The sequence below is a fragment of the Phalacrocorax aristotelis genome, chromosome 2, assembly GCF_949628215.1.
Source record: "Phalacrocorax aristotelis chromosome 2, bGulAri2.1, whole genome shotgun sequence".
Taxonomy (NCBI): Eukaryota; Metazoa; Chordata; class Aves; order Suliformes; family Phalacrocoracidae; genus Phalacrocorax; species Phalacrocorax aristotelis.
Window position 1 is genome coordinate 69,690,941 of NC_134277.1, and position 13,233 is coordinate 69,704,173.

Genomic DNA, 13,233 nt, shown 5'->3' on the forward strand with positions numbered 1-13,233 from the left:
TGGGAGCTCTTAATTTTGGGCATGTTAGAAAACAGCTGTGAATTTGCCTAACTTTTAACGAGGCAGAATGTACACTTACCTAGTAGCTAAGTATCAATAGGAACGCTGGACTTTGAGAGCAGGTGACTGCATGAATCACATTCTTGAAGCACCAGCCTTCCAAGGGAGCATGTTGCCACCATGGAGACATGCTCACCAGATCAGAGTAAGCACATTAAATAGCACAGCAACTTGATTAAGCTGGAAGCAAAGCGTCAAAATGCTGACACTGTCCAAAAATACTTTGCAGTCTGGGTTAGTTTTTAGAATTCCAAAATAATATTAAAACATGCAGGCATACAATAATTTGTTTAAAATACTGGAAGAAGCCTTTTATCAATTTTAGTTGTTAAATCATTTGGGTTTTGAGACTAAAATTTTAGGTTTTGTCTCTTAATTGACATCAAGATGTCAATCTTTGATTGTCAGAGATTGAAAATACAAGAATAAATTTCGGGGTGTTGAATCTTAATTGCACAAGCCATTTCATAAAAATTTGCTTGCCTTAGTAACTGTAATCTCACAATTTCGAAGTTCTTTTTTAAAGTTAGGAGTAACATTGAAGTGTAAAATATGATGTATTTCTCATTGTGCAACCATTTACTCCACCTGTGGAACGTGCTGCTCTGGGCTGGTAACTTGCTCTCGCAGTGGTTTAGGACAAATCAGTGTTGGCAAGGAGAAGTGAGTATGTGGCTCACAGTGAACAGCACATGTTTGAAGAACACAGAGAGCCTGGCGACCAACACCGTGGCATTATTCCTTCCCAGGGGATGGGAGCGCTGCTGGAGGGCCATCCTTCCAGGCATGCAGCAGAGGATATGTCTTCACATCAGTGTGTGCCTACTGGGAGATTTAAGAGGTGGGAAGCGCTGCTGAGTGCAAGATGGAGTAGCCTGTGTGTAGTACTGCAGCTGAATGAAAGTTTTTCCGTGCTCTTCCTGTTTTGGGGCCCCTTTCTGATGTTAATGATTCCAGTATCTACCCCTGCAAAAAGCCACAGGATGAAATAAACTCATGGAAACAGGAGACAAATCTTGCGGTTCAGCCTTTGTATTTGCCACAGACTTACTCCGAGTTCCTCAGCAAGCTCCTTAGTTTTTCTGTAAAATGAGGATAATTGTTTAACTCTGTATATCTGTATTGGCGTAGCTGGACGTTGATTATGGATGAGCTACTGGCATAAAATCCAAGTGCTGCAATGGCAGCAGCAGCATTTCAAAACCTTGCTGCCCACAGTTTTCAGTGCCCAGGTGGGCAATGTAAAGTATTCTGGCAAAGGCAATTCCTGCCCTTCTTCCCAGCTGGAAAACCATGAGCCTGCTTCTGTAACTGGTGAACCTACCATAGGTTCAGTGCTCCCCGGAAGACTTACTTTGTGCTGGAGATGTGGCTCAGGATCTCTTGGGTATGAAACACAGCCTGGTAGTCGTTTGGGAATGGCAGCGCAGTGGTTTGGGACTTGCAGACTTGTCTTGTTCATGGTGGAGAGGAACATGAAGTCGGGGGTTGAAGTATATGTGGGAAGTGATGGTTTTGAGGTTCACTGCCAAATCTAGCCATGTCAGTGGAGGTAAATTGCCTTGAGATTGTCAGATATGAATTGTAGATGTGAGAAGAAGCACTCTGCTTGGTTGGTGTGGTAGTTTTTGTTTTTTTGGGGGTGGGATTGGTTTGTTTGTTTTTTGATATTCAGTAGTCTGGTATTCTGGTGTGTGTTTTGTTAACTTTGGAAAGTGAACATTTTTTTTTCCTGCAGATTCCTGCCTTTCCCCAACCTTACTCCATTTCCCTAGAAAAGGAACAATTTTTTCTTTGGCTTTTTGGTTTTAGCTCTACTGTTTTGAAGAAGGGACCGAGAAGAAAATGGGTTTTATGTCACTACACTAGTCGATAAGCTAGCCTTTACACTAACCATCTTGTGATTTGTACAACAGCAGAAGAAGGGAGAGTTTGAGCATCGGCATGTTTGAGATCTGTTTTATTTCTGTACTTGGGATGGCCTTTTCCTCCCTCTCACTCAGGCACCGGGGAGCTCCCTCTGGGACTGTTCCTGCAGGTAGAGTCAGACAAGTGAGATACAGTTGCTCTTTCCTATAGAGTTTGTGCAGTTCATTCTCTTTTAGCCTTGCTCCGTGAAACGACCATGAAGTGCGGGCATAAATTACATTTATTCACACTTCAGGGACTTGGTGCTGTCCTGCCAGAACATAATAAGTAGGACATATAATAAATGAGCAGCAGGCCCTAAATTTTAAGCATTGAGATGCCAGTACATTGGGAGCATTTGGGAGGCAAGGTTTTTCCACCTGCATACAGCCCCAAAATGGGGCCGTGTGTCAGAGGAGAAGCCAAACCTCTGGACGCAGCTCGTTGTAGGGCTTGGCATGCTGCATGTTTATCGGGGCAGGCTTAAGTCCCACATACCTTGACCTGCCTTGTGCTTAAATCATTCTGATGTCTTAAATTGTTTTAAGATTTTTCCAAAGCACATCTGGGTTATGTTTAATTGTTAGAAGGGAAAAAAAAAAGGAGCTAGAGGGGGAGTTGGTGTAAATAATTCATGGAGAAGAATCCTCCAATTTTGCAGAAACCACAGCCCAAATTACAGAGAAGCCTCTTGGATTGAGATGATTTTTGTTGTGGTTGTAACATACCAGGGTTTGAATCCTGTCCAGATGAAAACATTTGGTTTGTACTTCAGTAAATATTGTAGAAACACTGCCAGCTAATTCTGAAGAGTAATGAAATAGTGCTTTTGGCAAAGCGCATGCACTTTCCATACTTCTGATTCCACTCTTCGGATCCAAATTCAGAGGTTTTTTAATATGTTTAGCTAGTCCAAGACAAAAGTTAATGTAATATAATGAGAAACAAAACATACCGTAATTTAGGAGGGAAAATTACACATTTGTCAAATAAAAAAAATTAATAACCTCATTAGTAAAATAAAATGGCTGAAAAAGAGTATAGTTTATTCTATTAATCAGGCACTTGCTGCTGAGGTCAATGCATCTGTGTGTACAGGTTGCATAAGCATCAATTCTGCCTACTGTTAGTATCAAGCCTGAATTTTGCATATGCAAAGGGTAACATCTTTCCAAGAAAACTGCTAAAAGCAGCACCATGACTTAAAAAAAAAAAACATATTTTGCTTTGTACTTATTGTTGTATAAGCATCAAATTATAATAACAGAGGACATAAGATACATTTGTCATCCTTTCATATGCATTAGGCTACACTTTGTGTATAGTTGTGGTAATTGTTTTTCCTATATGGTTAGGTTTTCTTTTGTGTTGCTCTCACAATAGGAGCGAAGACAAAAATACTCAAGAGAATTTCAATAACAAAACTGCAGATACTGAGGGAAACAGTTGCAAACATACTTCAGACCTAATTTTTTTTGAAGAGCTGCATATGCTCCCTTCTTGTAATAATTCATAGCTCATTGTAACCATGATGAGTGAATTTAAAAAAGACAACTCACCATTAATGACTTTCTCAAAATTTACCACCACAGCAGTATCTGATCACAGGAGCAGTAACTGCTGCTCTGATACTGGTGAGGAGAGAGTACCTGGGGTTGTGTTATCTGTCTGAGCTTTCCGCATGGCTTGCAATCCCTCAGTCAGTCACGGCGATTTGTTAGGCTTTCAAAATCGCATGATGAGGGCCAGCTTTGGCAATTTGGCCTTCCCGCAGTGATTTGGAGGAGGGGGAGGGGGCTGGGAAGTACCCTCCAGGTTGCTGCCTGGCCTTGGCCATAGCTTTTCTGCTCTCAACTCTGAGTTAACAGCGACTTGTTAAGTGGGAAAAGGTGAGTGGCACACGTCCAGATCAGGTCAACAGCACTATCAGATATACTCCGGTTAAAGCGGCTCGATACAAGGTGTCCTTCCTGCTTTACTATATTTGTTACTATTTAATGTCAGTAATTCTTTCAGTATCTTCCTTCTCCCGTTGCTCCGGCAGCCTGTGTCCATCTGCTAACTTATCCCTCGCCGCTCACCTCTTTCTCCAGCCCCAACACATCTGAGCCCCTCCCTCCTGCTCTGCTGCTGCTGCGTGCCCTTTCTTTCAGCTTAGTACTTCTGCCATGGCTTTTCCTTCCTCCTCAATGTATTCTCTTGTGAGGGCAAGTGCTTTTATGCAAATACTGATGCAAAACAAATCAACTGTCTTGAGGGGGAAAAATAAAAAACATTTAGGAAGCGTGTGCCTAGACATCATCAGGACAGAATGTAAAACGTGCAGCTCCTACACGAGATTGGAAACATACTGTGTTTCATGTTTTGTTTTATAACATAAAATGATATATTAAGCTATGCATTCAATAAGAAAAAGTGTGCATAGAAATTTTCCAAATCTTTACTTGAGAGCTTGTAACATTACATTACAGTTACAGCATTTATTAATGGACTTTAATTTCCTTAGCCTGGGATTTTAATCTGAATCAGTTCCCTGACCTGATTCACCACATGGCCCCACAAAAAAATTATACTGCCACAGTTGAGGTGGTGGCACAGGAATATGAACAAGAGGCCAGATGGAGGTAGATGCTCTGTAGACCATTTTTGATGCCAAGAAAAATGTCCACACAGCCAGAGACAGTCTAGATGGTTCCTTGTATGAAGTGTCTTCTAAATAAGTGGTGGGAAGTAAAATTTTATTTTCTAGATTACCATCAGATTTGCTGAGTGAGCAGGTTTTTCAGGCACCTGCTGATTGGGTGCATGGCAGGATGGGTTTCTCAATGCGGAGGGCTGCTTGCGTGCTCTCCCCAGGTGCTGGAGGGCTGCTCCCCTGCTCTCCCCCTTCCTCCACTGCAGGGTCCATGGTAGCAGCTGCCTGCACAACTTGGGATCTCCTAGCACAGAAGGAGACTTGTAAAATTCAATACAGCCACAGGCTCTCATAACTCTCTCGCAGATTTTAATGCTGTTTTCTTGGGGATGGAAAGTGAGGAAGGGGGGGAATTACATACCTAGAGTGCTGAGACCTGGCATGCACCACCTCCCAGGCACAGATGTTGTCCTCTATCCAGAGCACTGCAGCTCTTCCCTTTTGCTGTTGGTTATTAATTAAATTCCAATGTCACTCTTTAGATTACCCTGGGTAGGCTTTGAGAATCATGCCTTGGTGCTGGGAGGGGCAAGAGGAAGAGGAGGGATGATTGCTCATCTTTACTCTTGCTGTCTGGCTGGCAAAATATGTGCAAGAATGAACCGGCATAACTGCTCTGCGGGTTTCTGTTACTGAGTGCATCCAGACAAAGACTAAAATGTGCAGAATAGCGTGTTGTAAATTAAAAAATCAAGAAAGTACCCACAACTGTATATTCTGTGACTGTGTATATATATGCATCTGGTGAACCTGCAGTTTTCCTTATTCTCATGCCATTTTGGATGGTTTTTATCATCTTGCTGTCATATTATTTGTCATAAAAATTGTGTTATACAGGGAGAAATCTGAGAGCAACAACTCTCAACGAAGTCTGTCTGTAAGGAAAACCACCATGTTCTTAACTTGAGATGAAGACAGGCCAGATTTATGAGGAAGGGCAATATATTTTGTTAGTCCCACTGATATAGTTGGAAAAAACAAACCAGCTCTTGAGTGCACATTCTTCTCCACATGTCCAATGGTCTTAGATGTGGTTACAATAATACTGCCTAGTATTGTTTACAGAAATTAGCAGCTTTGAATAACAACTGGGTTCCCCTGTAGAGGTAGGCTGTGGCATCATATACACATCCCTGTCTGGTCTCAGAGATTGTGAGGGATATTTAGGACAGGAATCTTTATTGTAATAAATAAGGTGAGTGCTCACCTAGCTTCCATTCTTAACAGTGCAGCTTTGTTCGTATGAGCTTCATTAGTTCTTCAGTCATGAGAAGTCTGAGTTTTATTTCCGTAAGAGGAGTCCTGGGGGGTTCTCTTAGATCTTTGCTTGGTGTAAACAACCAGTGCCTGTCAACCACTCACATTTACATGTTAGGTGTTGCCTAATCAACATAATTGTAATTCTTTTAACTTGGATGAAATCACGATGTACTTACAGGCTTTTATTCCCTTCAGTTTGCTCATAAAACAAATTTGCAGTATCTTGAGCTTGAGCAGCCTGTTTCAGTATTTTAAACTAGTGTTTTCTAAGCCTTTTGGATATGTTTAGCTACATAGACTTAAAATGAAAGTGATTTCAACCAGCTCAACCCATAGGTGTGAAGAAGTTCTCAGTATTTGAGGCTACTCCAGAACTGAAATCTTATTATAAAAGACAATGATAAAAATATAATATTCTAATATAAAAAGTAAGCAAGAAAACTCAAAGCTTTTAGATTTCTTCAGCGTCTTCCATCCATAACAATGCTTAAATAGAACAAAAATGCATGTGTTCAGCCTTTTTCTTCTTTCTGTTTTGCAAGTCAGCTTTAATAAATATATAGGAAAAGCTTGGGGGCAGGAGGAGGGGAGGAGGCGACCCAGACTGAACACCAGCTTTTCTCCGAGGTCTCATATTGCAGAGCACTTAGATCAGTGAAGTGAGGGCTAGCAGGACTCTCCTGTGTTATTGGACCTTGCTAGTCTAATTTATCTGGAAATGTACTTCCCAAACAGTCCCAGCTGTCCCAGGAATGCAGTTTAACCATTGTTGTTCATAGTTCTCGATTGGAAAGAATTAAAAAATGTCATTCTGACCAAAGATTTATGCACTGAGATTACAATGATTGAAGACCAGGATTCAGGTGAAGTTTGTATCTGCTCTTGCACTTGAGTTAGAGCCTCCCTCCATTCTAAGCAGAATGACACAGTACGATATTCTGTGCTTAAAAAAAAAAAAAAAGATTGCTATTGTAATAACAACATTTGTGTCACAGATGATAATTTTTTTTTCTGGTTGCTGTTGGAAGCAGCTGACAAAAAGCTCAGGGTTGTGGAACACTAGGGAAGGTGAGGCCTAGAGAATAAATGTTATATCTGCTCTTCTATTTTACTGTCTTGGAAGGATAAAATTTCTGACTCTTTCTCTAATTATAATAGAGAGATTTTAGTCTGTGTTTGAATCTCATTTTGAGGGTTCCTAACAGTAAGTTTCTTTTACTGCCATCATTTGTCAATGCATTAATATGCTGATGGTGCCAGACTTCAGCTCCTGATTAGAACTGAATGCACAGTACAGACTTGCAGACCTAATGACTTCTGAATCCATACCACAGATTTGGGTGCCTAGATGGAAGGAAAATGGCAATTTCTTTTTCAGGCAGCACTGTCCTAGAGTAACTGTTCTGGAGTCTTCCAGTTAGTTGCTGTTGAGATTTAAAGCTCCCTTCCAAGCAGAAGAATTAATGTGCCTATCAGCACCTCTTACCTACTATGGTTGATTGCTTAAGGGTGTGCCAAAAAGTTCTGGGCTTGCATAAAAATGCAAAGGTTTCTGTAAGCTGCTATAGCTCCCATGCCTTGAAATATGTCAGCAGTCTTAATTTGATCATTAGTCTATATAAATATGAAAGTTGTGGAATGCAAAAGGCTTTCCCCCAGGCTAACCATATGTGTCCATATATTTATGTCTAGGTTGGATGGATTAATACGTACCTTACTTCAGAGGGGAAGAATTGTTGTGTCCTGCTGTAGTGTTTCTTCTAGTTGTCCGAGGGCTACCACCGATGCACAGAATGGGGGGCTGGTAGGGAGTTTCTCTCTGCTTCTCCCCACGGCAGCCGCAGTCCCAAAGGGGAGAGACCAAAAGCAAAGGTCTTCACAGGTGGGGGACTAAGACCCACATGGCCGGTCACTCACTGCCCCCCAGTGGGATGGGGTAGAGAAGTGGAAGGGTAAAAGTCAAAAAACTCATGGGTTGAGATAAAGACAGTTGAATAGGTAATGCAAAAGCTGCGAGTGAAAGCAAAGCAAAAGAAGGAATTAATTTGCTACTTCCCATGGGCAGGCAGGTGTTCAACCATCCCCAGGAAAGCAGGGGCTCCATCATGTGTAATGGTTACTTGGGAAGACAAACGCCATCACTCCGAACATCCCCCCTTCCTGCTTCTTCCTCAAATTTATATGCTGAGCATGACATCATATCGTATGGAGTATCCCTTTGGTCAGTTGGGGTCAGCTGCCCTGGCTGTGTCCCCTTCCAGCTTCTTGTGTGCCCCCAGCCTGCTCACTGGTGGGGTGGGGTGAGAAACAGGAAAAAATTATGCCTTGACACTGTGCAAGCACTGCTCAGCAATAGCTAAAATCTTCCTGTGTTATCAACACTGTTTTGGTCACAAATCCAAAATATGGCACCATACTAGCTACTAGGAAGAAAATTAACTCCATCACAATTAAAACCAATACACTCAGGAAAGGATGATTCATTGCAGAAACAGCCTATCCCAGTCTTTGCACCCTATTTAGGTATCCATTAATTAAAATGTAATTTTTTGTAGTTAAGAGTATTTTGTACAAACCTGGTAGGAGCAGAAAATACGCAACCCAAAAATAAGCTTTAGTTAGTTGTTGGCAATGGCAACACCAACAGCTTAAAACCAAACAAAATGCAGAATTGCCGTTCTGAAGAGCTTGAAGCCAGAAGCGTTTCCTAAGGAAGCATCAGCCAAATAGCCCCTACTTCGTGTTGTTGGTCTGTAGCCCAGCTGTCTTTGTTCTTTGTTTTATTTAGCTACAGGAAAATAATTGAAGCAATGAGTCCCCAATCTCCACTTCTGTTGACTTTCTATTTTTTCCTGTTCTTCACCAAAAAAGTCGTCTTGTGAATAAGCAGAAGGCTCCTAAGGCACCTGCCCCTCCAGGGGATAGAGAGAAGACTCATTTCAAAGTAGAAACTAATATGGGGCGTAAGGGAAAGTGTCTATTAGTTGTCAACAGTATTTGTACGTTTAAAAATAGGTATTAGATTGCTACAGTCATGTCGTTTCCTGATGAAGTGCAGGGAAGCCTATGCGCTGTTGCGTGACACGCATAAAAGAAATTTTGTGCAAGAGTTAAATTTAAATTACAACCCTTTATTGTTAAGCTTGTGAATCCTCACTTCTCTCTCACTGAATTGCATGTTGTATATTACCCTTGTGCAAATAAGGCAGGTTAGGGTGAGCATCATGGGAAGCGAGAGATGAGAAGCAACATCCTCAAGAGGAGCACACGAGGAATCAGGAGACTTCTGCTCTTTTTCTCTCCTTTGCCAGGGACCTGCTAGGCAAATTTAAGCATCTCAACGTCTCAGTTTTTCTCTGTGTTTAAAATTGAACCAGAATACTGCAAAGCATTGTGTACAATACTATAGAGGTCTGCAAAGCATTGTGAAGTTTAAATACTAATATTTTATTGTAATAATAACCTAAAAATATTACTGGGGTGCAGATTGATTTGTAAACGCTCTTTTCTTCTTCTCTCTGGAAAAGCTGTAAGCTTCTAGTTTGTGCGTTAAGACTTCAGTAAGGCACTTAAGCACACATTTGAAATTAAGCATGTGCATTAGTCCTTTTCTGAATACACAAAGCTATTAATTAGGGCTTGTAGCAAGTGTCGTGGTTTAGTGGCAGCTCAGCCCCACACAGTCGCTCGCTCACTCCCCCACCGGTAGATGGGGGAAGAGAATCAGAAGGGTAACGCTCGTGGGTTGGGATAAGAACAGTTTAATAATTAAAATTAAAAGAAACAACAGTAGAAATGCAATGTAAAGGAGAACAACGAGAGGCGCAAAGCCCCGGGGGAGGGGGGAAGGGAGGGGAGAGGGGGAACGAACCGCCGGAACAAACCGCACGCGCCGCAGCCGCTCGCCGCCCGCCGACCCGACGCCGCGCTGCCTCTGCGCTGCCACTGCCCCCCCCTCAATATACTGGTCACGGTGTCACGTGGTATGGAATGAACCTGCCATTGGCCAGTCGGGGTCAGCCTCCCCCACCATGGCCCTGCCCCTCCCAGCCCCCCCCGCCACGCCACGCGGCAGAGCGCGGGAAGCTGGAAAGGTAGCCGACCCCCACAGTGAGGAGAATTAACCCCTTCTCAGCCAAAACCAGCACAGCAAGACTGTTTGATTGTCTGAAATATGAATAGAATGTGCTTGGGGGGGGACCTCTGCTTTTCAAGCACAGACGTATCCTGTTGGTAAAAATTAATAAATGAAAAACCACCAGTTAGTCACGCACTAGTGTGACCTTCCATCTCCGAGTCCCCGTCTTCCCTTGCTATGTATAACACTAAAGTAGGTTGTGATCAATATGGTTAGTGCAGTAAGTGAATGTAATGATGCTAATGAGCCACTTCTTTATAATGATCAGGTTCTCCAGCCCTGCCCAGCAACATGGTATATTTTGGAAGCTCTCAGGATGACGAGGATGAAGAAGAGGAGGAGGAGGAGACAGAGGACACAAAAACAGCCACAAACAATGCTTCATCATCATGCCAGTCAACCCCCAGGAAAGGAAAAACGCATAAACATGTACCAAATGGGCAAGGTAGGTGCTAAATAGTGCTGTTCTCTTGCGCTGCCTAGTAAAGAAAGTTATGAGCTAAACGTGCTTAATCCTTGTCCATCCTTATGACTGGAGTGAAAAAGGGTATAGACCATGATGGGAAAATGGAGTGAGATGTAGTGTTAGCATCTTCTGCTTTAACCTGTTTCTCCTGACAATCTGAGCTCCACCAGATGTAGAACTATAACTGCAGGGCTGGAATTATATATATATATATATATATATATATATATACACACACACACACACAAACACACACACTGGAATTATACAGACGCATAGACACACACAGTCACTCTCTCTCTGGCTTTTTTGAGACTGATGTTTAATCTAGAATGATTTTATTTTATCAAAGTTAAATATAAGCGTTCATAAGTGTTATCAAAGGGTGTGACAGGGCAACACTTAGTTTGTCACATGCAATATTGATACCACAATTGCAGTAGGTTAAGATACTGCATTCATGCTGTCAATTGAAAGGTTTTATGGAAGAAGTTTTTTCAAGTCAGTTATTTCTTTGCAAACCAACAAAAGCTGCATTCATTACATAGTATTCCTGTCACGATGTCCTTGTGCCATACCTTGATAAATGGATCCGTGTATGTTGCAACATCACCTAGTGTAAAATGGAAGACCTAAAAGTCACACTGAAAATTTTCTAAGCCTGCTATAATGCTCCACTGCCAAAGTCTTGTGTGATGCGGTGCACTCTCCAGCAAGACCTCTTGTATCACAAAAACTCTGCCTGATGTAATTTCAAAATGGAGCCTGTGCTCTCCGTTCCCTTCCGCAGTATTAGTTTACCATGAAAATCTTTCCTTCTGGTCACTGCCCACTCAGCTTTCCTCCTCCTAGTAGAAGGACTGAGAGGAAGGTCTCTCTGTAGTGCACTTTCTGAGATATGGTTGTGACATGTGCTTGGTTTTTTTGTTCTTTTGTGCTACTCTCTGCTCTGAAGAATAGATTAGTAGATCCCAGTTATTTCACTGGGCTTGTCCTCATCTCTGCTTTCAAAGGGGAATTTTCTATAAAGGATGCCCTTGTTACATACACCAGAATTATTTTTCATGACTATGTCTGAATCTGTTTTTTATTGCACACCCAAGCTCAAAAACTCTCTTTTTGTGAACCATTTGTGGAGAAGTGCGAGGGGATGTTATGCCTAATAGCATTTCAGCTGTCAGCTGTGAGCAGGAGCTTTAATGCTATAAGAGCCATGGATCAAAACTTGGCACTTTGGATTGATTTCTAAATAAACCCCCCAAAATAACAGGCCCAAAATTATACATATGAAAAATGAGATTGCAGGTAACAGAACTGCTGCCGTAGAGTTTTAAATGTGATGTATCATTACAAAAGGAGCTGATTGCGTTCCTTGAGAATGTCCCAGATGGCAGCCACTTTGAAATTAGCTCAAAACCAGAGACACCTGAAATCTTAATTGGGGGTAAGTAAAGGCAAACTTAATGAGCCATCTAATGGCTTCATAATCTTTATCAATATAGACCAGAGTGAGCATAATGAAGCTGTTGCTTTAATAGATCTGCAAAAGACCTTTATAAAATACATAGGAGACAGTGTGAGATGTTTTGACAAAGGTGATAAAACAGGAATTCCCAGAGAAGGCAGCTACTTCTTCGTCATTGTAATATCTTTTTCTTCTTCTTCTTCTTTTTTTTCTAATTAAAATTTCCTTACCCAAGAGTATTCCCATTTTTCAGTGTCTGTTATTTTGGTTGACAGCCAATACTATTTTTGTTTCCTGTGAATAAAGTAGGTTCTGCTTCATGTGTGTCTGTTTTAAATGAGACCACACACAAAGGCAGACCAGGGACGGGTGCAGCAAATTAACTTAATCTAGCATGAGAGTCTATTTTTAATGAATTAAAGTCTTTTGTTTTTAATATACAATGTGTAGTCAAGCACTTTGGACCTGAAAATGCTAAGCATTTGCTATGACATAAAACAACAAAGAGCTTGATTAATGTCATTAGACAATGTCAAATAATCGCTTTCTACTAAATGAGGGCCAGAACAACTTTCCTGGATGAAGTAATTTGTCAATATGCTCTTTTGACACCAATATGGGGCATTATTAGGGTTGCACACCAAACTATTTGTTGTCACCTAACTTGTTGAGCCACCTTTTGGACAGCTAACTCAATTGAAAACACCCAAGTATGAATAAGAAGCACATATAACACGTGGCATAGCTTGCTGCATGAATTGAAGTAATTAGCTCAACTGACTTGTTGCCTTCCAACCTTACCATTTATATAGATATATTTAAAGCATCAGATTGTTACCTGTGCCTTTTCATCCTCCTTTCTTAGTACTTGCGATGTGCTGAACACATATCTAGCTGTTAAAGAGCAAAGTAAAATGTTTGGCAGGAGAAGTGTTTATCCCCCACGTTCATGGGAGGGTGGAAAAGGGGTACGTAGCAATGTGCAGGTCTTTCCTTTGTGCAGTATCTTAGCGCAGGTAGCGGTAGTCTTGCAGTTAAAACGTTTTCGAAGATATTGCTGTGCTGGCCACAAGGGAAAAAAGTAGAGCCATGCTCTTAAAAATTGGTTTCATGTCATTGCCAAACTTCAGCTGATTAGGCCGGGCCTGACATATGTTAAGATAAGATAGCAGCAGATAAAGGCTTGGATGTCATTGGTGGTGCTTTGTGCCTTGGTTAGAAACTAGAATTAGTTCTGGGTA

The 13,233-nt window shown here is 41.6% G+C and overlaps 1 protein-coding gene across 4 annotated transcripts in view; it reads left to right on the forward strand.

The window, feature by feature from the left end:
• JARID2 (jumonji and AT-rich interaction domain containing 2) overlaps window positions 1-13,233 on the forward strand; it is a 226,433-nt gene that overhangs the window by 165,159 nt on the left and 48,041 nt on the right. For all 4 annotated transcript variants that reach the window (XM_075083958.1, XM_075083957.1, XM_075083959.1 and 1 more), the window contains one exon: window positions 10,330-10,506. In XM_075083958.1, the coding sequence (XP_074940059.1) occupies window positions 10,353-10,506 (154 nt within the window). In that variant the 5' untranslated portion in view covers window positions 10,330-10,352. The remainder of the gene's footprint in view (window positions 1-10,329; window positions 10,507-13,233) is intronic.